Raw genomic sequence first — 27,525 nt, 5'->3', positions numbered from 1 at the left:
TTGCAGATGGTGTTGTGCTTCTTGTTTCATCCGACTGTGATCTCCAGTGTGCACTCGAGCATTTCACTGTCGAGTGTGACGTGGCTGGGGTGCAGATCAGCACCTCTAAATCTGAGGTCATGGTTCTGTCCCAGAAAAGAGTGGGTTGCTCTCTCCAGGTGACGGGGGAACAGCTTCCCTTAGTGGAGGAGTTCAAGTATCTCAGGATCTTGTTTGTGAGTGATGGCAGGGGGGGAGCGTGAGGTTGACCAGCATATCAGAGCAGCAGCTGCAGTTTTGCTCTACTGGTCCGTGGTGGTGAAGCGTGAGCTAAGTTTTAGGACGAAGGTCTCGGTTTACCAGTCAACCTATGACCCCATCCTCAACCTATGGTCAAGGGCTGTGGGTAAGATTGCAGGTACAAGCATTGGAAATGAGGTTTCTCCACAGGGATGCTGGGCATACTCTCCGGGACAGGGTGAGGAGTTCGGCAACTGGGAGAGCCTTGGGGTAGGGTTGCTGCTCCTCCGGATAGAGAGGGGCCAGGTGAGGTATTTCGGGCATTTGATAAGGATGCCCCATGGTAGCCTCCTGCTGGAGCTGTACCGGGCAGGGCCCACTGGGCGGAGGCCTCAAGGCTGACCCAGGACACTCAAGGGCTTACATCTCTCGTCTGGCCTGGGAATGCTTGGGAATCCCCCAGGAGGAGCTGGAATTTGTGGCTGAGGAAAGGGGAGTCTGGCCCTGCTCAGCTTACTGCATTGCAACCCTCACCAGGAGATGTGATGTGAAAATAGATGGATGGATGGAGTGTTACTAGAGTTGCACTCATCCAGGCAAGTGGGGAGTATTCCACCACACACCTGACTTGTGCCTTGTAGATGGTGGACAGGCTTTGAGGAGTAGATGAGTTACTTACTGCAGAATTTCCCAGCCTTTGATCTGCTGTTGTAGCCACAGTATTTATATGGCTGGTCCAGTTTCGTTTCTGGTCAAAGGTAAACCCAAATATGTTGATGGTGGGGGGATTCAGTGATGGTAATGCTGCTGAACATCAAGGGGAGATGGTTAAATTCTCTCTTTTTTGAGATGGTGTATCAATGAAAAAAAGGAAGGCCATGATGGGAATAGGATATAGACAGGATAATACCACACATAATGATAGAAAGATGGCAGAAACATTAAATAATTATTTTGCTTCGGCTTTTTCCTACATAGACATGACACTGAATGATGAGATAGGTGTATTTAAAATTTAAAAAAGGGACCATGTTGAATAAACTAAACAAACTCAAAGAGGATAAAATTCCTGGTCCGGACAGATTGCATCCATGTTTTTGAAAAGAATCCAGGGAACAGATAACAGAGACATTACCACACATATTTAATAATTCATTAGAAATTGGTACAGTGCCAGAGATCGGGTGGATAGCTAATGTAATTTGCATATTTAAGTAGAACAGAACATGTCTAGGAAATTATAGAGCAGTTGGCATAACATTGGTGGTAGGAAAAATAATGGTATCCCTACTAAAGAATAGAGGAACATCTAGAAATTAAAAATATAATAATAAATAGTCAACATGGATTTCAAAAGGGGAAATCTTGCTCGACCAACCTTACTCAATATTTTTGATGAGTTAACAGAGAGCGTAGACAATGGTCATGAAGCAGATGTAATTTATCTAGATTTTCAAAAGGCCTTTGATAAGGTACCCCATAATTAAGCAAGGACGTTCGTCGACCTGCAGAATGTGTAAATAATTGGCAAATGAAGTTGAACACAGATAAATGTGAAGAAGCTGGGTAAGCATATGAGGGAGAAGGGAATAGAGGGTTACAATGATAGATTTAGATGAGGAAAGGTGGGGAGGAGGCTTGAATGGAGCATAAACAGCAGCAAGGGCTGGTTGGGCTGAATGACCTTTTCTGTGGCATGTATGCCATGTAATCCAATGTAGTCATTGCCTGACAGTGTGGCATAAATGTTATTTGCCACATATCAGCCCACGTCTGAATTTTAACCAGGTCTTGCTGCATGCAAGCATGGACTGCTTCAGTATATGAGGAGTTGTGGATGGTACTGAACATTGTGCAGTCAATAGCAAAAATCCCCATTTCTAATCTTATGATGGAGGGAAGATCATTGATGAAGCAGCTGTAAATGGTTAGATCTAGGGCACTACACTATGGAACTCCTGCATTGATGACTGGTCTCCAACAACCACAACCATCTCCCTTTGTGCTAGGTAGGGCTATAACCAATGAGCAGTTTTCCCCCTGATTCCCATTGACTTCAATCTTGCTACAGCTCCTTGATGCCACACTCAGTTAAATGCTACCAGTTACTCTCACCTCACCTCTGGAATTCAGCTCTTCTGTCCATGTTTGGACCAAGGGCTTAAAGAGGTCTGGAGCTAAGTGCCCCTGGCAGCACTCAAGCTGAGCATCGGTGAGCAGGTAATTGCTGTGTATTTGGCACTTGATAGCAATGTTGATGACACCTTCGATCACTTTGTTGACGATTAAGAATAGACTGATGGGGTGTTAATTAGCCAGATTGGATTCATCCTGATTTTTGCAGACAAGTCATACCAAGACAACGATCCACGCTGTTGGTTAGATATCAGTGTTGTATCTGTACTGGAACAGGTTGGCTAGGGGCACATATATTTCTGAAGAACAAGTCTTCAGTACTACAGCTGGGACGTTGTCAGGACCCACAGCCTTTCCTGTATCCAGTGCCTTTTGGTATTTCTTGATATCACATGCAAATGAATTGAATTGGCTGAAGGCTGGCGTCTGTGAATCTGGGGACCTCAGGAGGAGGTTGAGATGGAACATTCACTCAGCACTTCTGATTGAAGATGGTTCAGCCTTGTCCTTTGCACTGACATGCTCAGCTTCCCAGTTGAAGGAAATCTTAGTTCCCCCAATATTGGAAGTCCGACGAGCAGAGTGACAGATTAGGGCCAGTGTCAGAATCGAGTGAGGTGATGGTGAGGTAGAATGTGTCATCATCAAATTTATGTGCATTTAGGCATGATCAATAATTCAAGAGAGATTTCGATATATCCCTTCCTCCTCCCCTCATGCAGTTGAAAAGGAATGTTGAGAAGGATAAGATTCAGGCTAAATGCGTTCTCATTCTCTAATTTCCTCCATTTTATTTATGCTGTCTTTCTTCTTTAGGTTTTTAAAATTCTTTTATGGGGTGTGGGCATTGCTGGCAAGGCCACCATTTGTCGCCCATTCATTTGAACTGAGTGGCTTGCTAGGCCACTTCAGAGTGCAGTTAAGAATCAACCACATTACTTTGGGCCGGGAGTCACTTGTAGGCCAGAAAAGTTAAGGTCAGCAGATTTCCTTCCCTAAAGGACATTAGTGAACCAGATGGGTTTTTATAGCAATTGATGATAGTTTCACAGTCACCATTACTGAGATTAGCTTTATATTCCAGATTTATCAACTAAATTCAAATTCCACAGGCTGCCGTGGTGGGTTTTGAACCCATGTCCCCAGAACATTAGCTGATGGGTCTCTGGGTTACTAAGTCCAATGACATTACCACTACGCCACCATTTCCCCCTCATATGCACACCACCTGACTAGTTCCCAGATGTGCTGAGGTGGGATAAGCCATGAAGGAGAGGGCAGTCCACCTTGCAACTTCCTTGAAGGAGTCCAATAGATTTGTCAAACATGATAATTTCCTTCTGAACTTATGCTGACTCTTTCTACTCAGATCCCATCCTTTCAATGATTCCTTGCACTATTGTTCAGCAGGCCTGTAATTTGAGAGGTCATCCCTCGCCTCTTTCTTTAGCAATGGTGGGGGGAATATTTGACTCAGAATACTGATCGATTCCAATGATCTTTGGAAGCTGTCAGAGAATATGCAAACTCATCAGCCAACCTACTGGCTCCCTTGGATAGAAGGAGTTAAGAGCCTTGTTTACTCTCAGCTTTCCTACACACCAAATATGTATTTCCTTGTGACAGGCAGTCTGATTTTTTAAATTATATTTCTCTCTCAACTCTCCTCCCAATGTCCCTTAACCCCAGTGGAAAAAGAGTCTGAAAAATGATTTTTTAGCAATTCTGCCACCTTCCTCTTGGTGGATGGGGAAGGATCGAGTTATGTTTAAACCAGTTCCATTTCTTAACTTGGTGTGGAGATGCTCCTGTAGATCTTAAAGTTGAGCTATCTGACAAGGATCTTTATTCTCAATTTAATCTCAACTAAAGATCAATGTCAAGTTGTCAAAATTCTTTCCATCTGATGCAATTTCATTTTCTTTGCACATGTAAATATCTGACCTCTGCAAGAGTCACCTACAATGGCGTAATAATCATGAAAGGCTTTCCGAAAAGGTACTTGTGAAACTTGGTTATGCCAAAGACAAGGGCTAAAGTCTTGTGCTCAATGTTGGAATAATTAACCTGGGTCTGTGACAAACTCTTTGATATATAGGCAATTGACTTCTCTTCCTGCAGGATGTATGCACTCAGTCACTTCTGGGGCTCATCGGCTTACAAAATGGTCTCTTTGGTAGGATCGTAGTATTGCAGTATGCTATCCTGATTCAATATTGCTGATTTTAAAAACTGGTGGTCTTTTTGCCACATGTAGGGTGTATCTTTGCCCAGCAGTTCTCTAAGCAGAGCTGCTCACTCAGAGAAATTGTGGATATACGGGGTCAAAACATCGAACAGCCCGAGGCACCGTTGCGAATCATCCTGGTCCTGGGAGTTGGTATGGCTCTGAAATCCTCTATTTTGTTCATGTCTGATTGTATTGCTTTGGCGGACTACATCGACCCAAAGAAGTTGATGTGCCCAAGGTTCACCTGGCACTTCTCGTTACCAAATACATGACCCACACGACGAGCAGCAAGCATTAACAGATTCAAGTTTAAGTTAGATTCTTCCTTGGTCTGCCCCATCACTACAATTCCAGCAACAATACAGGTACAGAGTCCAAACCGTAACCCTCTGAAACAGGATCGTCCAAACGGCATTCTAAATGTTATGTGAGCAGCTGAGACTCTTTGGCTGAGTGGACAGATGAATTTGCATCGAGCTTGAAAAATACTTAGTGCCAGTAAAATTAGGGTTCAGCTCCTCAAGGGTTGGGATCTTATGTGGACATCTTTTGAGGGCTAAGTTCAGTCATCTTGTGTTTAAGCAAATCCCAAGACTGGTGTCATTTTTTTTAAAGAACACAGGATGGAGCTGCGCCAATCGGTGTACTGGTGCACTTGGCGATGACTCCGTTGCATTCCATTTCTTCAAGCTCCACTTTAAGCTTCTCCTGAAAGTGCACGTTGCACTTCCTTGGGCATTGGTTATAGGAACTTCATCCTCCCTTACATGCAACATGCATCTCCTCTGAAGTCACCAATTACATCAAACCTGTCCAGATAGAGCAATTGCAGATCTCTAACTGATTCAATGCACACACTACAACCTTCTGTACCTTTTTCTGTGCTGCTGATCTTATGTATTGGAACAATTTTGGTAAGGTGACAGAGAGGGCTGATGAGGGGAATGCTGTTATGTGGCATACATGGACTTCCAGAAAGTATTTGATAAAATGCCACACAACAGACTTGTGAGCAAAATTAGAGCTCATGGAATAAAAAGGACAATAGCAACATGGATATGAAATTGGCTGACTGACAGGAAACAGAGAGTAATGGTTAATGAATGTTTTCCAGACTGGGGGAAGGTTTGTGGTGGAGTTCCCCAGGGGTCAGTGTTGAGGCCTTTGCTCTTGCTGACATATATTAATGACCTAGAACTTGGTGTACAGGGCACAATTTCAAAATTTGTCAATGCTCAAAATTCCACTTATAGTCTATTAAAGATTTCCCACAACACACAACTCTTTAATAGGCAAGTGCGGAGATATTCCAGAGCACTTAAGGAAGTGGCCCTAGAAATAGTGGATGCATTGGTAATCATCTTCCAAGATTCTATAGACTTTGGAACAGTTCCTACAGATTGGAGGGTAGCTAATGTAACTCCACTATTTAAAAAGGGAGGTAGAGAGAAAACAGGGAATTATAGACCAGTCAGCCTGGTGTCGGTAGTGGAGAAAATTCTAGAGTCCATTACAAAAGATTTAATAACTGAGCACTTGGAAAACAGTGGCAGAATCGGACAGAGTCAGCATGGATTTACGAAAGGGAAATCATGCTTGACAAATCTACTGGAATTTTTCGAGAATGTAACTAGTAGAGTTGATGAGGGGGAGCCAGTGGAAGTGGTTTATTTAGGCTTTCAGGAGGCTTTTGACAAAGTCCCACATAAGAGAGCATGTAAAATTAAAGCGCATGGGATTGGGGGTAGTGTATTGAGATGGGATAGAAAACTGGTTGGCATACAGGAAACAAAGAGTAGGAATAAACGGGTCTTTTTCCGAATGGCAGGCAGTGACTAATGGGGTACCACAGGGATTGGTGCTGGGACCCCAGCTATTCACAATATATATTAATGATTTAGATGAGTGAACTAAATGTAATATCTTCAAATTTGCAGATGACACAAAGCTGGGTGGAAGGGTGAGCTGTGAGGAGGATGCAGAGATGCTTCAGTGTGATTTGGACAAGCTGAGTGAGTGGGCAAATGCATGGCAGATGCAGTATAATGTGGATAAATGTGAGGTTATCCACTTTGGTAGCAAAAACAGGAAGGCAGATTATCATCTGAATGGCGATAAATTGAGAGAGGGGAATGTGCAACGAGACTTGGGTGTCCTCGTACACCAGTCGCTGAAAGTAAGCATGCAGATACAGCAGGCGGTAAAGAAGGCAAATGGTATGTTGGCCTTCATAGCCAAAGGATTCGAGTACAGGAGCAGGGATATCTTGCTGCAATTACACAGGGCCTTGGTGAGACCATACCTGGAATACTGTGTGCAGTTTTGGTCTCCTTATCTGAGGAAGGATGTTCTTGCTATAGAGGGAGTGCAGCAAAGGTTTACCAGACTGATTCCTGGGATGGTGGGACTGACATATGAGGAGAGATTGAGTCAGTTAGGATTATATTTGCTGGAGTTCAGAAGAATGAGGGGGGGATCTCATAGAAACCTATAAAATTCTAACAGGGCTAGACAGGGTAGATGCAGGAAGGATGTTCCCGATGGTGGTGGTGGTGGTGGGCGGGGGGGGCGGGGGTCCCCAGAACCAGGGATCACAGTTTGAGGATACGGGATTAGGACTGAGATGAGGAGATATTGTTTCACCCAGAGAGTGGTGAGCCTGTGGAATTCGCTACCACAGAAAGTAGTTGAGGCCAAAACATTCTATGTTTTCAAGGGGTTGGATATAGCTCTTGGGGCGAAAGGGATCAAAGGATATCGGGAGAAAGCAGGAGTAGGTTATTGAGTTGGATCAGTCATGATCATAATGAATGGCAGAGCAGGCTTGAAGGGCCGAATGACCTACTTGTGCTCCTATTTTCTATGTTTCTATTTCCAAGACCTTCTTTGACCTACTCTTGAGTCGTCTGGAATGAGGGTAATTGCCAGCCACAGACAATTCAAGGATTTATCATTGGTCTTTAACAACTAATTTGTTAGTGATATGATAGTCCATCCCACCCTGCAAGTCAGTTATTCTCCCCTCCTGGTTTGATAAGACTGAAGCTTAACCTCACCCTCAGGGAGAAGAAAGCAGAAGTGTGAACCATGACTGGAACTCTCAAACCTTTGACAAGAAATCAATTCTTACACTTTGTAGCTATTGATATTAGGTGTTATCTTTGTTCAATTGGTAGCACATTGTGTCAGAGGCAATGAGTTCAAAACCTACCGAAAGAATTCAGCACATAAACTAAGTTATCTCTCTGCTTTAGTACCGATGGAATTGATATACTGTGGGAGGCACTGTTCTCTCTTTAAAGATCCCAATGCTCTACTTAAAGAACAACTGGGAGTTGTTCTGCTGTCCTTGCCAATATTCCTCTCTCATCGCCTTACTGTATGTGAAAATGTTACCATTGTAGTATGGCCACTGCATTTACTGGCATAACAGTAACAGCAAAAATAATTCTTTGTGGGAGAATCTGTTTTCCTTACTGATCTTAATTTTTATGCTCTAGGCAGCAAGAGCTAAAAAGGAAACTTGCTATTACTTGCACACCATAAACATATTAATTAATTCTGGTGGTGGCAAATTTCTCAAACAGCTGCTGGACTATTCTTTAATAATGAAGGTGATTCCCAAGGATACAGTGTAAAAACTTGCCTCGTCGGTTAGGTCATTGTTGGTCTCTGTGAAGATGAAAAGCCTAGCAAATCTGCCAGACGCAAGCTTTAAGCCAGAGGGCTGCTGAAGCTCATTAATGCAGACCCATTGGCAGCTGAGAGGAACTCTCTCTCCCTCACACACATTCAGCTTCAGACAGATCCAATTTCTGTAGCCACAGATCCTGCTGTGAAAAGCAGCACTGCAAATAACAGCAGTCAGTGTAAGTCAGTCTGCCAGCAGGCTATAGAAAAGCAGAAAGAAGGTAAAGGGTGCAGCGATGAATTGGAACTGGGTGTTGGCAATGCCACCCAACTCTCAATACATATATAATTGTTCCTAATCTGGTGCACCAGTCTAACATATGCCTCCTGGAAGAAGCATCTTGATCCAACGACTGCTCCGTGCATGTAAAGAAATGGCTTGAGGAGAGCAAAAATCCTCACACACGTTCATAAATTCCTGATCTGACCAGGTGGAGAAACAAGTAACATTTATGAATAATGAATAGAAAATGCTAGAAATACTCTGCAGCCCATTTAGGGTAACGAATCTTTGTCTGAATCGACAGAAGTGGTCTTTTACCCAAAGCTGTGATCTATCTTTTCTTTTGGTGCTGATAGACCCTGTAGTGTATTCACAGCATTTTCTCTTTTATCTGTGAAATTTAGGAATTGTAGGTTTCATTCTAAATATTTTTGCCACGAGTTTTTTGATAATTGTTGGTAAAATGTTGATTAAACCTTCCTATAACGTATCATCAACAAACCTATTTAGTCCTTAAAATGTCAAGATCTCTCAGGGGTCCTTCCCTGATAACCAGTGAATGACCTTTGTCCCAGTAATTACAATATTTATAAGGTTTGTGATACTGTAGTTAGTGATTGCCAGAGTGTATTTGCATGGATTTTTTATACTTCATAATGCAATGTTGTCTGTCACCATTCTGTTTGGCTGGCTCATTTATTTTATCTGTATAATTTTTCACAAATAACACTGCTTTAATAAAAATCAGTTGGGAAACTCACTATCCAGCATTGTGTTATAGGGACATTGTATTGTACTTCAGATGCTTCTCAAGGGACGCATCTTTAATCAACATCACCAGATTCATGGCAGCCTTGCTGACAATTAGAATACTAGACTGTAATTCATGCTTTTTTTTCAAATAAAGTACTTTTCCAATTAGGGTATTTTCTCCTGTTCATCCCCTTTCCCCCAAATTCTTTGTTTGACAGCTTGCAGCTGAGATAGTGGGTGCATATCTAATCTGAGCCTGCTTCCACAATGGTCCTCTGCTGGAAGGTACTACAATCTACCCAGGCATAACTTCCTCCTTGGACTTCCCTCTCTCCACTTGGAGATGTGTGGCAGAACTTTCCTAGGTCATACATTACAATTGGGACCCTGTAGGGAATTTATTAGAAAATCCGGGATGCATTCCCATTGTTCATTCACATCAGTGGATGGAAAATCATGCAGTGCCCAGGATTTCTGATAAGCGACACAGAGACTACAGCTCAGAAACAAGTCAACATGAGCTTCCTCCCACCTTTCTTCATCTAATCCTGTCAGCATATGCTTCTCTCCATTTCTCCACCGTGTCCTTATCTAGCTTCCCCTTAAATATATACAAACTATTTGCCTCAACTATCCCTTGTGGTAAGTTCCACATTCTCCCTACTCTTTGGGTAAAAGAAGTTTCTCCTGAATTCATTATTGAATTTATTAGTTATTATCTTAAATTTATGGTCCCTCATTTTTGAATCTCCTAGAGGTGGAAACATCTTCTCTAACCTAACCTACCCAAACAAACTCCAATATTGTTCAAAAGGCCTTTATCAGGTTCTCCCAGCCTAAAAATGCCCCAGCCTGTTCAGTCTTTCCTGATCATTATCACCCCACAGTTCTGTATCATCCTTGTAAATCATGTTTATAATATGGAGTCCAGAACTATGCTTAACACTCACTTGTAGTGTAACCAAGCTTCTTTAGAAATTTAACATGGCTTCTCCACTTTTCATTTATATCCCTCGAGAAATAAATGCTAGTGCTCGGCTTATTTTCTTTCATGGCCTTAATAACCTATGCCTACTTTTAGCGATCCACGTTTCTGTACTCCAGATCTTTTTGCTCCTCTATCCCATTAACACCCTTAGTTAGCATTTAGCTGGAACACTTTGTGGCCTCCTTAATCTTCCTACCAAAATGAACCATCTCACACTTAAACTATATTGAAAGTCACTGAAACACCCATTCAGCAAGTTCATTAACATCTTGTATTTTGTCACAATCTTCATTTGGTATTGACTACACTCCAAAATATGGCACCATCCACAGGTTTAGAATCAATTCCCCTCTATAACAAAAAAGGTGCTTTCTGCATATCAGACCATGCTGATGTCCTTGGAAACTTAGACCTGTGCATCTTAAAGCTCAAAACTGGGTGGGTGACACCTGCATTTGTTCTTGCTCCACAGCAGTGAATACAACCATAATAATACTCAGCTGTATCATGTTGCTGACTTCCCTTCCTAATTGGGGAGGGCAATGGTTTATGAACTGAAAGAGGGGGATCCTATTAATTACTGCCTGGTTACTTCATTTGTAGAACACAGCAGCTTAATGGAATGGAGTACAGGAAACCAGATAAAACACCAGCTTAGTTTTCGCAAAAGTATTTGAGGTGATATGCACATTTTACCACAGGATGGAAAGTGTGAAACATATGAACAGAGCTATTTTTTCCCAGTCCTCTTTCGCCACCCACTTCTTCCTTAACAGGAAGTACAACAATGATTACTAATGTCAGCAAGGCCTCTATTCACAACAAGAGAGAGCCCATAACTGGTGAGTTACCCTCACTAGCAACTCACACCCACATTTTCACAATTAAATCATTCATGATTTAAACTGTTTTGACTATATCTAATTGCAAGATCACAAAGCAGGGTGGAAACCGCAAAACAATAACAATCAGAAATGGAAAAAGAAATGATGTGGTCACTGGGGTTAGGGCATTATATTTGAATTGTCCTTTTATTCTTAGAGTTGGAGTTAGAAGATACTTTTACCTTGAGGCAACTGCCAAGATATCACGCTGTTGTCTAAGCTGGCAATATGTAGTTTTCCATTGCACATGGCACCCCAAAATATAAATTACTCAATTTCTGCTGAGCTAATGGAAACATAGACCCAAGATCTTTGGATCCTGTGATCTGCAAGATTCCCTTCTGGACCCATGAATGTATGAACTGTTTAAGTACATGTGCAAGCTTAAGTTAGAACAAATTATTCACCAGTTTTTGGGTCCATGGTATGCCCATCATATCAGAATATCATTCATTACACAGTATAATCAACAATGTTTTGGGTTAGTGCCCATGAATGGGCCATGTCACAGTGGCCTCCATGGGGCCTTATTGTCTACTCCTGCTCCTACTCCTTACATTCTTATGGTCTTTTGTTAAAAAAACTAACCTCATCTGATTTAAGAAAATAGCCCAATTGCGCCAATTCTTTTGTCACATTTATATGCCCCCATACCAGGCAGCATCCTAGTGAATCTGCTTTGTATCTATCCATTGCCTCAATATAATTTCTACAGTGTGAGGCCCAAAACGGTGCACAGTTCTCCAACAGTTGTCTTATTAAGGTCTTATATCGATTTATATTATATTTCAACTTTTATGTTTTATACATCTGGCCATAAAACCCAATGTTACATTAACTATTTCATGGCCTTGCCCACTTGAGGTGTTGTTTTCAATGTCATGAAAATCCTTAGCCTGAATCACCAAATCTATCTGCTGTTCCACATATTCCAGCTTTCCTTCACTCAAAGTATAACCATTACTTCTTTTCTAAAACCAAAATGCACCACCACTCATTTACGGAGATAGAAATCCAAATGCCACTTGTCTACCTAACCTGCCAGCCTATTATTATTCTCTTGCAGTTTTCTTTAGTCCTCTCATTATTATGTCTCCTATTTTAGCATCACAGGGTATCTGCAAATTTGGACCCCACTCTATCTAACATTGAGTCTAAATCACTGATGCAGTGTACAAAAACCATCCTGGAGCAGTACCCAGTGAGATGCCACTACCCAATTTACCATCACTCCGGCAAACTCCTAATCTCCATTTTCTGTCTTTTAACAGGCATTTGCTATCCTACTCTAATTTCATATTACTAATCTTCCACTGTAACCTGCAGTGTAGTACCTGACGAGGCTTTTTGAAAGACTATTGTACTTCACTCCACCACATGTCACCTCCTCAAAGAACTCGCCAGGCTTATCAAGCACAGTTTTTTTGTTCTGAAATTCTGAAATGGCTGTCACCAATTATTTTCTCCTCATCTAGATATTTAGTAATTTCATCTTAAGATTTCAAAACATCCCCCATCATGGATGTTAAACTAACTGGTCTGTTAGTGCTCAAGTTAACTCTGTTTTGCTTTTTGACCACTCTTCGGGCCTATGGCATGCATCCACTATCAAAAGAAACCTGAAATTATAGTTTCTGTGGGCCTCTGTTCTCCATTTCTCCTGGAATCCTCAGATGTATCCAGTCAGGTTCTGTCCTACTTAACTAACATCACTAATATTTTTCCTTTTATTTATTGAGAGTTATCGCACTTACCTTTCTTAAAGCTGCCCACTGCAATCTGGTGCCCCTGTTTTTGTTCCAACTTTCTCCCTTTCTAGTCGGGACTTAACATCACCTGATGTGTTCATTCACCTTTCACTGAGAGATATGATATATCAATGCCTCTCCCCTTGTAAGCACATAGGAACAGAAGTCAGCCATTCAGCCCCTCAAGCCTGTTTTCTGCCATTTGATTAAATCATGGCTGATCTACACCACAACTCCATTTATCCACCTCGTTTCATATGAATATACTGATTGAGGAAAAGAGTCTTGCAGACAATTTTGTAATGCCACTCCTCTTTCTGCAGTTACATCACATTATTTTTATTTGTCAGAAGCTTAGTTTATATTTATATTCCATCCTTTTAACTCTCTTGTTCTCATAAAAATACATTATTCCAATCAGCATAACTGACTTATAGCAGAAACAAAGTTTTACATTTTTTTAATCAATTCCTCAGTCTTTATCCATATCTTTCTATTGGAAAGGACCAGAAAATAGAATATCTTTGGGTAAATAAAGCCTAAGTTAAACATGTCACACAAATATCGATCATAGATGTCACATAAACATGTAAAAAAAAGGCTCTAGTAAAGATGAAAAATCTTAGAGATGCCATATCTTAAATAAACAGAAGTAATATTTCATACAGGTTTTATTCAAGGTGAAAAACTGTCGAGAGTCACAACATTCTCCGTGGGGTAGATTAGAACTTCCTAAATCACAAGAATGAAAACAGAGATTTCTAACTAAGATTTGATTTCCCCAGTGAGATAACTGCCCAATATTTACTCAAATTAAATACTTCTTTTGTTAGCAGTAGTGCTTTGGCAGATAGTAGCTAGGATAAACTCCGCAGATAATGCCGGATAACATTCCCCCGGGAGGTCTAACAACTGTGACAATCCTTGTGCTAACCCACAATAGATTACTTGAGAATAAATTGGCATTAGGTAGCGTCCACCATGATTAAGATAGTATGGTGTATCGAGGTAAATCAGTGAAATGGATGAAGAGATCACAGACTAGATTGAATGGATAGAGTCTCTCTGCAGAAAGTCCCTGTAAAAACAGCCTGTGTGAAAATACTCAACTTTTTAACTAGTTGATCTACAGTGGTAGTGCTCACAGGCAGTCAGGGGGTATGGAGCATATTTTAAACTTTAGCTAGTAATATGGAGCTGTGCTTAACCTGTCCTGTCCTTTAAACATCACTATTCAGGTGCTTCCTGCAGGAAACAAACCTAAATGAACAAACTTGAGGGAGGTTTTTGTACAGTGGTAGCTGCTCATGAATCCCCAAATCCTGCACTGAGTTGTCAAGACCCTGAACCAGAACACAGGCAGCTACTGCTGCTGTTGGATCCTGAAATAAGTTTCCAACCTCTTTTAACATCCAGTACTAAAACTGCTCATATTGTCGTCGGCATCCTTCAATCTATGAAAAGTGATGGGCACACAACAAATGATCCATTTCAAATGGGGTGTATTCATATGGCGCACTTAATTTGATGGTTGAAGAGGCCAACCCTGGAGAGGCAGATTCTGCCACAAGTGCCACACATGAAGCTACCAAGTGTTTCTGTGGGTTGCGGTTTACAGCATTGGCATTTGTTGCCAAGTCACTGTGCCAGCCCACCGGTGGTGTTGCCTTTTTTCTCTGCCTTCAGCTAGTGACTCCCAGATGTGATAATCAATGTCTATGGCCTTCATGTCATGCTTGCATATGCAGCTGTCTTCTACCCTGCAGACATGCCTAAGCCAATGGAGCCACATCTGTTTGATGAGTATTAACAAACCTCTGCCTTTGAGGGGGCTGTCACATTTGTGATTTTGTCCCGCCATGATATACCCACAATGCACTTCAGATGGCAAAAATGGAAATTGTTGGGCTTCTTTTCTTGATAGTTGCAAGTCATACAGCAAGGTGCTGAGAACACAGGCCTTATAAACCATCAGCTTGGTCCTAAGGGTCAGTTGACGTCATTCCAAGTGCGATTTATATGTCAGCCAAAGGTAATGGATGCTTTCCCTGTGCTTCTGCATCAAGGAGCAGATTGTCTGTCACCATAGAAGAGGTAGCAGAATTTGCTCACCGCTTCCAGCAGGATATTATGTAGTGTGATCAGGGGCAGAGGTGCAATGCTTTGTCCCATGACCACAGTTTTCAGGGTGCTTTTAGTCAGGGAAAGCAAGTTATAGGTATGGGAAGAACAGTCCACGAGTCTTTGCAGCTGAGTTTCTGCGTGGGCGATGAGCACAATATCATCAGTGTAGAGGGATTCCCGGATCAGGATGCAATGTGTTTTTGCCGTCGCCTTCAGTTTTGATAAATTGTAGAGCCTGGCGTCTGACCTAGAAAGTAAGCAGATTCCTTCATTATCTGCAGAGAAGACAAAGGTCAGGAGCACGGAAAGGAAGATGTCAAACAGAGCGAGGGCTGGGACACAGCCCTGTTTCACTCTGAAACTGTTGGAAGTGGAGTCATCAAACTGTACAGAGCAGTGCAAGTTGCCATGGAAGGAGTGGATGATCTGAAGACCTTTAGTGGACAGCCAACTTTCCCCAAATTCTCATAGAGTCCTGTTCTGTTGATGGTGTTGAATGCCTTAGTGAGATCTATGAAAATAAGGTAAAGAGGCATACCCTGTTCCCTAAACTTCTCTTGTATCCGTTGTATGGAGAAGATCATGTACACAGAAGATCTGTTGGCACAGAACCTGCACTGTGCTTCCAGGTACACTTACTCTGCAAGTAGATGGAGCTTAAGTATAACCCTAGCAAAAGCCTTCCCTGCTGTGAGTTAGGAGTGAGATTCTCCTTTAGTTGTTGCAGTCTCCTCTGTCGCCTTGTTTTTGTATAGTGTGATGATTTTTGCATCATGCATCTCTTGTGGAACAGAGTCTACTTTCCAACAAAGGTCATAAATGTGTGCCAATAGATGAGACTTTTCGTGCTTGCTAGTTTGGCTAGGATTTCATTCTTACTGGGTATCTTCCTGTTTGCAAAGCAGTCTATGGCCTTCTCAAGCTCGTGATGAAGGTTCTCCATCTAACTCATCAAGAAGCTATGGGAGAGTGCCAAATGTGGACTGGAAGCTGCCTGTCACGCAGAAGTACAGCCCACAGTAGTACTCAACCCAACAGGACATCTGTTTCCTTCTGTCGATGAGTACTTCACTGTCTGCTGACTTAAGGGCAGCAACTTTGGTGATGGTAGGCCCAAGCGCCCTCTTGATCCCTTCATACACGGCTCATCAATTTCCATTGTCACAGGCAGTTTGGATTTCTTGACATAAGTTGATCCAATGTTTATTTGCGAAGTATCTCCCTGTCTTTTACATGAATCTCTTGGCTGCTTTCAGGTTGTGCAGTGTTTTAGCTGTTGAGTTTATGTTGTGCATTATGTGGGTTTTGTTTGTTGCGTCAGCTACAGATGTCATCTCAACTAAGTAGGTCTCAGACCAGTCCTTATTGCATCCACCTTTATCAAATGATGCTTCTGCTGCTTCACAGACAATTGAGCTTAGTAACTTCCAAAGTGCATCGATACAAGTATCAGCACTTCCTAGTAAACCACTGGTAGGTAGCAATCATTCTAGTGACAGTGTGAAGTGCTGGTATTTGGCATCATTACTTGTGCAAGGGGTGCTGATGCATGGCAGGTTGTTGTGTTTGGAACTGTGAAACTTTTGGGGAACACATTCTGCTGCTGAAAATAGAGTGGTCGGTGTCACAATTTGAGCTGGTAGGTGCAGGTGTGGAGAACATTGAGTGTGTCGTGCCTTCTCGTGATGACCAGGTCTAGTTGGTGCCAATGTCCAGACTGAGGGTGATGCCTATATACCTTGTGGCGATGTCTGTCCTGAAAGAAGGTGTTGATGACACAGAGTTCATTGAGGGAACAAAGCTCAAGAAGGCGCTACGCATTTTCATGGATCTTGCCCACCTTATGATGACTGAGGCATGTTGGCCATGAATCACTATCTGCCCCAAGACTGAAGTCACCCAGGATGAATTACTCTTGCCATTTGGAATGTTCTTCAGAATGTCACCTGGAGAGTCATAAAATGCTCTTTGTCTGAGATGCTGGCATACAATTGGTGGACAGGCTCTAGGGAGTCAGGAGGTGAGTTACTCACTGCAGAATTCCCAGCCTCTGACCCACTCTTGTAGCCACAGTATTTAAACGGCAAGCCCAATTTAGTTTCTAGCTAATGGTAACCCCCAGGATGTTGATAGCAGGGGATTCAGCAATGGTAATGCCATTGAATGTCAAGGGGACATGGTTCAATTCTCTCTGAGATGGTCATTGTCCGACATTTGTCACTTGTCAGCCCAAGCCTAAATATGATCCGGTCTTGTTGCATACGGACACAGAATGCTTCAGTATCTGAAAAGTTGTGAATGTTGCTGAACATTGTTTAATAGGTGGATATTCATTTACCCAATCAGGCAGCAGAAGACATTCTGTGAATCACAACTGTTTTATTGTTAAACCATAGTTCAGCACAAATACCAGTTTCCACTCTTCCCTTCGGGATCCTCTCCCTGTCCAGAAGCAAAACCCAGCTCTTAAGTACAGGCTTAAATGAGCATCACCTGCTCTCAGTTCACTCTGAAGCTTGTCCTGGTTTACTCTTAAAGGGACTTGCATTTCTACCATTGTCAAACATCGCACAATCAACAAACGTCCCCTCTTCTGACCTTATGATGGAGGGAAGGTCATTAATGAAGCAGCTGAAGATGGTTAGGCCTAGAACTCCTGCAGCAATGTTACAGGACTGAGATGACTGACCTGCAACAACCATAACCATCTTCCTTTGTGCTAGGTATGACACCAATCAGTGGAGAGCTTTCTCTTTAATTTCCATTGACCTCAATTTGCTAGCGTTTCTTGATTTCACACTTGGTCAAATGCAGCCTTGATGTCACTTTCATATCAGCTCTTGAGTTCAGCTCTTTTGTCCATGTTTGGATCAAGGCTGTAATGAGGTCAGGGGCTGAGTGGCCCTGGTGGAACCCAAACTGAGCGTCAGTGAGCGGGTTATTGCTGAGTAAGTGCCGTTTGATAGCAGTGTTAATGACACCTTCCATCACTGTGCCGATGATCGAGAATAAGCTGATGGAGCGGTAGTTGACAGGGTTGGGTTTTTTCCTACTTTGCGTACAGGGCATAACTGGGCAATTTTCTACCTTGTCAGCTGGATGCCAGTGTTGTAGTTATGCTCAGTAGGTGATAGATCATTATACCCAGGTCTTTTGTCTCATAGTTTACTGAGATAAGCTGCAGCCCTTTGCAATTGCTCAACCCCAGTATAGCAGGGCCATTTGTTTCAGTGATGAAGAACATACAATTAATATCTTTTCATTTGCATGTCCCTCTGATTTTCGCTGATCCTAGCTACTGAATCCCAGTTCCCCACCATGTGCTGTTAGCATGGCGTTGTTCAGTTTCAAAGTTTCTTTCTTTGGGTAACCATTTTCTTTCAAATTTTTGGAAAGATCTTCTGGTATAGACTGAGTGGAATGCTGTTACTCTGTGCTCCAGTATCAGCTTCAGATTCATGGTTGTGGGCTTACTTCTCACCCTCTTCCTGATCGGAATAGTTGCGTGAACCATTTTTCCCTGGGAACTGATGCATCTAGCCATTTCCATCAGTTGTATATGTCTGTTGTGTCATCAAACTCATCATCTTCCAGGGTATAGATGTTTTGGTTTCTTTTACTTCTCATTCTCCCTGTTATTCTGTCTCTGATAACTCACTTGCCATCTTCTTTCTTTGTTCTGCACATCTTTTCCACAAGTTCTGCAGTTGGATCCATATGCAGAACATTTCCTTCTGTTTGTGAACTCATTTGGTCGTCCACAGCTCTTGCACATCTTTCACTCTGTCTGGTGTGCATTTTTTTGTCTCTGCTTCACTGCATCAACCCTGTCAGCTTTTTTGACTTAACTGAAGGCTAGCCATTTGGATAGTCCACATCTTCACCTGTCTACTCGTGCCCTCATGTGCTCTGATAGTATCTACAGCCTGTGGTATTATGAGCTTGTCCTTCCCGATCAATTTTTTTTGTATTTCAGGGTATGCAGAGCCCCAGTTGAGCTGATCTAGCAAGTCTGTCATTAGTGTTCTTAAATTTACATTTTCTGGCTGCATTTTTCAATCCTGTTATGTAATTGTCAACAGGCTCACTGGATTCCTGCCTCAGGTCTTGAAATTCATATTGGTAGATCCAATGATTTGATTTTGGCTGGAGGCGTGTGCCAAATTTTTGTCTGGGTTTTTGCTGTCATCCTCACTCAGCTCCCAGCTATTAAACACATTTAACCCTTTGCTGTCCTGCCCACAAAAGGATGTAGCTGACTCTCTCCTTTTCACTCGTGCCTTTCAGAAAGCTAATGAATGTCAGCCTGCACTTTTGTTTAAACTTCTCAAATGCCTCTACAACACCATCAGCCTCCCAATCCAACATGGGCTGGAACTGTGTGTTTATTGCTGAGGTGGGCATTTAATTTTTACACAAGTCACTCAGTTTTCCTCTTTCTCTGGCACTAATTCTGGTTGATCTTACAATCTAACTCAGCGTTAAATTAATTTAAAATATTTCATAGATAACCGCTGCTACCACGTTATGTCATCTGGCTAAATAGAAATAATTACACTTTAGGCTCAAAATGCTGGAGCTTCATTGAGTGTGTTTCTGTCTGCTCTCCATGTGGCTGGTAGACTGATAGACGGGTGCATTGTTACTCAGCACATGACTGCAGTTCAGCAGTAAAATGTGGCATCCCAGGATATACATTTCCATGACAATTAGTTCCTAGCTCTTTTGAATAATACAACAATATAACAGTGGTCCCAACTGGACTTGTGGCACTGGGAGAGCAGCTCCCTGGATTATTAGAGGGAAGGGCCCCTTCGCTGAATCCCAGGGCCAATCTAACCACCCCCACCCAACTTTCAACCAACTCTGTGCTGTACTCGGGCCTCACATGATGTCAAGCTCTGGCTCCCCACCGAGGAAAAATCTCTCATAAATACTTCCCACCGTCCCTCCTGCTCGCTGACTCTCTCCCATTCACCTCTTCCTTCCTGCTCACTGCTTCCCTCTCCAACCCTTCTGCTTGCCAATTCCCTCTCACTCACCCCTTCCTTCCTGCTTGTTATTTCTCCCCCTGACCTTCTTGCTCCCAAACTGTCTTCTGCTCAGTGCTTCCCTCCCCAATCGTGCTGCTCACTGATTCTCTCCCGCTCATCACCTGTATCCTTTTCACCGTCTCCCACTCCCAACCTCTTGTACACCAACTCTCTCCTGCTCACCTCTTCCCTCCCGCTTGTCACTTCCCACTAACTGCTTCCCTCCCTGACCATCCTGCTCGCTGACTCTCTCGCTCAATACTGCTCACATACACCTTTGCATATCATTGGCTTTTGCCCTTAACTCATTCAATGCATTTGCTATATCCAGGCTTCAATGTCTTTCTTGCCAGCTTCCTATGGTCCACACTACAAAATCCGCAATTTGCCAAAAGCTCCCTTCTACCTGTACCTTCTCTTGCATTAAGACTTCATCACCCCATCCTCATGAGCCTTTAGTCGCTTTTGCTCTTGAATGCATTAATATCCACTTTTGTAAATCTTTTCTTGACTGTGCTCAACCTTCACTCGAACATTGGTAACAGAAACTTCAACATGTCTCAGCCTTTTTCTTTATCTTTTACCCACTGATTTCAAAATCTATTTTTAACCTGTGTTTTTTGTCATCTCTCCAGCCAATGTTCAGCATCTGTCACAGTGCGAATGAGATCCAGGAAACTGGAGGCTTCATCTCCTCCTCTATAGTTAGGTATTGAATTAATAACAGAAAGTGCCAATGAGATGGGTCTTTTTTTTTCATGATGCATCATATTAATGAATTTGTTTCAGTTGATGGTGCGTAAATGTGACTGTTGTTTGCACTGGATGGTCAGTATAAATTGTTAATCATATTTTGCAACTGGTATTGAAACAAGTTAGTTGTGTTTTGAAACTATGAATGGAAAGCCTTAGAAAAATCAATGAACCATGCAGACACAAACATTTAAATCAGAATATTAATCTAAAATTTTAGCCAGTGTCAGCATGTGTTCAGTAGATTCATTTTCCTTCACTCAGTGTAATCATTGCTTTAGCACAACAGTCAGCATCAGAAGCTACCGTAGTACAGCAACAGTTTAACTGAAGGGAATTGAAATTCATTCTGCGTGTATTATAAAGATTGCAATAGCATACAACTTGGAGCGGTCATACAAAATAATTTAAACATGGTGGGAGGGTACAATGATCCCACTCAGCACTCTTGGCAAATAAGAAATGATTGCAAAGGCACTTGATTCAAATGATTGTAGTTGCATAACTGTAACTGATTGCATATGAGGAAGGTACCAGGTGTCACAACATTGAGTCAGAAGCATGCGGAGGATTCTGCTTCTATATTTTGTTGTGATACTTCAACACTGAGAAAATATCCTGAGCAATTTATTAAATATTCACTTCAATTCATTATTACCATTTTATACTGGACCTGAATTTTCTAGAGAGGCTCACCTCGCGATGTGCCCATTACATTTTATCCTCACCCATCAGCTTGAAAAATTTCTCTCTTGCGAATTGCTGGAAGCATGAGCTGATAATGAGCAATGAAGTCAACAGGGTACCTAGGGCTGAGGTGAATGGCGGGACCAACAGTCTATCTCCTTACCAGCCTGTTTATGGGACAGAGGATCAGAGGAATGATGGAGAAGGGGGTAAATTAGAGTCAAATTATTTGTGGAGAAATGCCTGCTCCCTCTTGTTGAGGCCTCAGGTTGCCATGACCAGCTGCATGTCCTCGATCTGGTCCTCAGCCACCAGGTCATTGGACGTCTCCGGTCTTCACACAAATCTCTCCAGCTTCCTACCCTTCGGCAGGTAGAATATCCTCGATGGGATATTCCATCCTTCCCCTGTTACATTAAAAGTGGACACAGTGGAAGCCGCTTTCTGGCCACGACATCAACACTCAGCTTTGTCCTGCGAAACCTGTGCCTCTGCTGGAGCTGCAGCTACTTCGGGCTCCCTCACTGACGGCGCCAGTTTAAGTTCTTTCACCAACTGCTCCAGCTCGGCCAGGCGCCTTTCCATCTCCTGCACCATTTTTCCATGTTGTGGAATTCCACTTCTGACTCAAAGAAGTAATGGGGGAATTCAAACACATGGGCTACACGAAGGTTATAAAACAATGTTTGTTTATTCCACCGGCATCAAAGCAGTATAAACTCTCAAGGGAAAGCTTAATTTCAAGGAACAAATTATTTACAGTGAATATTCATGACTGATGCTCCAGATCTCGGCCCTATTCATGGCCTCAGCTCCTCGACACAGTGACTCACTAGTCTTGGCTGCTGCTCCAGCTCTTTGTTGCAGTCCTGCCCTTCTCTCTCTTCAGGAGGTTTCTCAGGCTCAGGGACGCTGCCAGTCAGACTGACTAGGTCTCCAATTCCCTTTCCTGGCTCCCTTTAGCCACCCTTAGAGGCTTCAAGCTGCCCTATTCATGGCCATGGCTCCTGCCACACTGCCACTCAAGTCCTGAACTTGTCCTTGCTGCTTTCTCCCTCGCCTCATGGCATCTGGCTTTGCCCCTCAGCTTGTGAAAGACACTGCTCCCTGCACGGAGGGACCCAAGGGGGCCGACCAGTTTCCCTGCTCGGTTCTGTCCCCCACCATCACCACCTACTGCCGGAAGCCCTGCTGCACCATATAAAAATCTTTTCTCCCAGATAAGTTGAAAATATCATTTATAAAACAGAATTTGGAAAAAAAGTTATCACAATTTAATCATATTGTTTATTACAAAATTATTGAAATAGACTAAACAATCTCCAATATTGAGAACTGTCGGCGTGACATTAGTCGTCTCAATTTCTCTGCTCCGCTCACCCACACTAACCTGTCTCTCTCTGAACTTGCTGCCCTCCATTCTCTCAGGTCCAACCCTGACATTGTCATCAAACCTGCTGACAAGGGTGGTGCTGTTGTTGTCTGGCGCACTGACCTCTACCTCGCAGAAGCTGAGCGTCAACTCGCAGACACTTCCTCCTACCTCCCCCTGGACCATGACCCCACCACTGAACATCATGCCATTGTTTCCAGGGCTGTTAATGACCTCATCTCCTCTGGACATCTTCCTTCCACGGCTTCCAACCTGATAGTCTCCCAACCTCGGACGGCCCACTTCTACCTCCTACCCAAAATCCACAAACAGAACTGTCCCGGCAGACCGATCGTGTCAGCCTGTTCCTGCCCCACGGAACTCATTTCTTGCTATCGTGACTCCATTCTCTCTCCCCTTGTCCAGTCCCTTCCCACCTACATCCGTGATTCCTCTGACACCCTACATCATATCAACAATTTCCAGTTCCCTGGCCCCAACCGCCTTCTCTTCACCATGGACGTCCAATCCCTCTACACCTCCATTCCCCCACTGGGATGGTCTGATGGCTCTCCGCTTCTTCCTCGAACAGAGGCCCGAACAATCCCCATCCAACACTACTCTCCTCTGTCTGGCTGAACTTGTTCTCTCACTGAACAATTTCTCCTTAAACTCCTCCCACTTCTTCCAAATAAAAGGTGTGGCTATGGGTACCCGCATGGGCCCCAGTTATGCCTGTCTCTTTATGGGGTATGTCGAACATTCCTTGTTCCAGTCCTACTCAGGCCCCCTCCCACAACTCTTTCTCCGGTACATCGATGACTGCTTCGGTGTCGCTGCATGCTCTCGTCTGGATCTGGAAAAATTTATTCATTTTGCTTCCAATTTCCACCCCTCCATCATTTTCACGTGGTCCATTACTGACACTTCCCTTCCCTTCCTTGACCTCTGTGTCTCAATTTCTGGTGATAGACTGTCCACCAATATTCATTACAAGCCCACCGACTCCCACAGCTACCTCGACCACAGCTCCTCACACCCTCGTTTCCTGTAAGGACTCCATCCCATTCTCTCAGTTCATTGGGCTCCGTCGCATCTGATTTGATGATGCCACTTTCCAAAACAGTTCCTCTGGCACGTCTTCCTTGTTCCTTAACCGAGGTTTTCCACCCACTGTGGTTGACAGGGCCCTCAACCGTGTCCAGCCCATCTCTCGTGCATCCGCCCTTACACCTTCCTCTCCCTCCCAGAAACATGATAGGGTCCCTCTTGTCCTCACTTATCACCCCACCAGCGTCCGCATTCAAAGGATCATCCTCCGCCATTTCAGCCAACTCCAGCATGATGCCACCACCAAACACACCTTCCCTTCACCCACCCCGGCAGCATTCCGCAGGGATCGTTCCCTCCGGGACACCCTGGTCCACTCCTCCATCACCCTCTCCACCTCAATCCCCTCCCACGGCACCTTCCCATGCAACCGCAGGAGGTGCAACACCTGCCCCTTTACTTCCCCCCTCCTTACCGTCCAAGGGCCCAAACACACCTTTCAAGTGAAGCAGCATTTCACTTGCACTTCCCTCAATTTAGTCTACTGCATTCGTTGCTCCCAATGCAGTTTCCTCTACATTGGAGAGACCAAACGCAGACTGGGTGACCGCTTTGCAGAACACCTTCAGTCTGTCCGCAAGCATGACCCCGACCTCCCTGTCGCTTGCCATTTCAACACTCCACCCTGCTCTCATGCCCACATGTCCGTCGTTGGCCTGCTGCATTGTTCCAGTGAAGCTCAACGCAAACTGGAGGAACAGCACCTCATCTTCCGACTAGGCACTTTACAGCCTTCCGGACTGAATATTGAGTTCAACAATTTTAGATCATGAACTCTCTCCTCCATCTCCACTCTCTTTCCGATCCCCCCCCCTTTTTTTCCCAATAATTTATCTAGATTTTTCTTTTCCCACCTATTTCCGTTATTTTAAAATGTATTTGCATCCATTGTTTTATCTCTACCTTTTAGCCTATTTCGATTCCTTCACCCCACCCCACCCCCACTAGGGCTATCTGTACCTTGCTTGTCCTGCTTTCTACCCTTAATTAGCACATTCCTTAGATAATATCACCACCTTCAACACCTCTTTGTCCTTTTGTCTATGACATCTTTTGACTATCTCCACCTATCCTTGGCCCTCTATCCAGCTCTAACCCCCGCCCCCTTAAACCAGCTTATATTTCACCTCTTTTCTATTTTTACTTAGTTGTGTTGAAGAGTCATACGGACTCGAAATGTTAACTGTGTTCCTCTCCACAGATGCTGCCAGACCTGTTGAGTTTTTCCAGATATTTTTATTTTTGTTTTGGATTTCCAGCATCCGCAGTTTTTTGCTTTTATCTCCAATATTGTATTAGGTTCGGTGCAAAATTGCTACCACAGCTTTCAGAGTAAACACGTAAACATTTGGAGTAAACTTCAAAAGGATGTTTAAGGAATCTATGTGGACCGGAAATATTTGTCTCTTGCACCCACAGCACTAGCCTAGGTCAAATCAAATTGATCCTGAAAGGAAGTGACAAGTGGGATGTTGTTTTGGACTAAATTGCTCAGAACATGAACTCAATTCCCCATTTTGAAAGGTTTGAAATTGGAGCAGAATGAGTTATTTACACAGGATTTCTACAAAGAGTGATTCTGACCCCTTTGCATTATTTGAATCTAACCATGCCATTAGAGTGGAACTATGAACAGGGTCATAACAGGCCCCATTTTAATATCTTCTCAGCATCATTTTGTTTAACCCGCTACTGGGGCATATTAGAGTGTTTTATAAATTAGAATATTTCCAGTGAACAGGATTCGCACTTAGTGGCGTAGTTGGTCTTTCCTCATAAACAGAAGCCTGAAACCTACACTCTAAAATGACCTCTTGCTTCGCCCAGGCATGGAGATTCAAGGTTAACTGTATCCTGGAACAATCTAAGAGCACAAGAGACCTTTCAAGAGCAAACATAACAAATGCTTTTTAAAAAACATAACTCATACCTATATGGCAATGGAGCCAACAATCATCACATCTGGTGTGAAATTTATTGCACAGTGAGTTAACATAGGAGCTGGAAGTACTTCTCCCTCCTTGATTAGGGTTATTAGTCTCTCGTCACCCATGGATTAGCGGTGACAAAATGCTTGTCTGATTTGTGAAGTGACCAAGTGCTAGTTCCCTAAATTCAGTGCTCAATGCCAAATTTGCTGCATGTTCAAGTTCTTTTTTTTCCAAATATTCAATGAAGTTAAACTGCCTTGTGAGTTCTTAGTACATCTCAAATTACTAGATTAGTTATGTTATTAGATTAATTAATCTGGAATACGAGTTATCAGAATTTATTTAAGAGTGATAATGAGTTTTCTATTGCTCCCCACTCTGCATCCTTTTATAGCTGTTAAAGCTTGTAATGACTGCACAATTGTTTATAATACTCAAGTTCAACTGATTGCTGTGGATCCCCTTTGCACAGAGCTCCCGGGACAATGTATCGCATTGATAATATTTAGAAAATACCTAATGAGGAACCCCCTGAACAGGAAGTACATGAAGTTAACACTGAAAACCTACCTACTGGATTGAAAACCATCATCACCAGTTATTATAAAAGACAATATAGTTTACGACATTCAGTCTTGCATTTGGATAAACAACAATGATTGTAAATGTTCACTGGAAATGTAAAGATTTGGAAACAGTAGGGTGCGGTCAATACAGAATAAACAAGGAAGTCAGCCTCATGGTAACGGACATTGTGATTTCTCCAGTGCAGTATTTTTATTACTCACTGTTGCCAGGTAATTGCCCTCCCAGCTTCTCTGTAGGCCCAGGTCGCCCCTTTGACCCCTGAGATTCTCCACCGCTGCAACTTTTGCTCTGACCTGTGGCAAGTCGGCAGGTGGGATACTCTTAATCAGCTGATATGCTCTCCATCTATCAACAGAATTGGAATGAAAACAATTTTAGTTTGAATGTAAAGAAAGACTGGCACTTTCATAGCGTTCTTTCAGGTCTCAGTATGTGACAAAGCATTTTACAGCCAATGAAGTAATAAGTGTAGTCACTGTTGTGATGTAGGAAACATAGAAACTAACTTCCACACAGCAGGCTCCCATAAAGAGGAATTGGATAAATAACTAAACAATATGATTTTTAAAGTACTGTCAGTTGGGGAATAAAAATTGGCCAGGACACCAGAGAGAACTCCCCTCCTCTTCTTCACAACAATGTTGTGCAGTCTTTTCCATCCACCCCAGAGGGCAGGGGGTTGAATGCCTCATCTGAAGGACAGCACCTCCAAAAGTCCAGCACCTCCTCAGCACTGCGCTGGAGTGTCAACCGAGATTGTGTGTTCAAAACTCTAGACTGAGGCTTGAACCCACAACTCTCTGACAAGACCTGAGAATGCTTTCATTGAGTTGTAGCTGTGTTTAAAGAAGCTGACATCTCTCTCCATAGATGCTGCCAGATCTGTTGAGTTTTTTCAGCACTTTCGGGTTCCATTTTAGATCTCCAGTATCCGTAGCATTTTATTTCTATTGATGTTACATCATATTGGGATGTGCATTAACAGCCTTATATTGTAGAGGATAAACTCAATTTACAGCTCATGGTTATAGGTGCCACCGGTTGATTTTTGAACCA

General features: G+C 43.0%; 1 protein-coding gene across 1 annotated transcript in view; it reads right to left on the bottom strand.

Moving 5' to 3' along the window:
- The window catches only part of myo1d (myosin 1D), a 595,519-nt gene that overhangs the window by 211,922 nt on the left and 356,072 nt on the right, over positions 1 to 27,525 (bottom strand). Inside the window, exon 18 of the mRNA XM_078529816.1 lies at positions 26,670 to 26,814. Within this exon, the coding sequence (XP_078385942.1) occupies positions 26,670 to 26,814 (145 nt within the window). The remainder of the gene's footprint in view (positions 1 to 26,669; positions 26,815 to 27,525) is intronic.

The sequence above is a fragment of the Cetorhinus maximus genome, chromosome 25 (assembly GCF_964194155.1).
Source record: "Cetorhinus maximus chromosome 25, sCetMax3.hap1.1, whole genome shotgun sequence".
NCBI classification, from domain to species: Eukaryota; Metazoa; Chordata; class Chondrichthyes; order Lamniformes; family Cetorhinidae; genus Cetorhinus; species Cetorhinus maximus.
The sequence above is the reverse complement of the archived record's forward strand: the minus strand, read 5'-3'. Positions and strand labels throughout refer to the sequence as shown.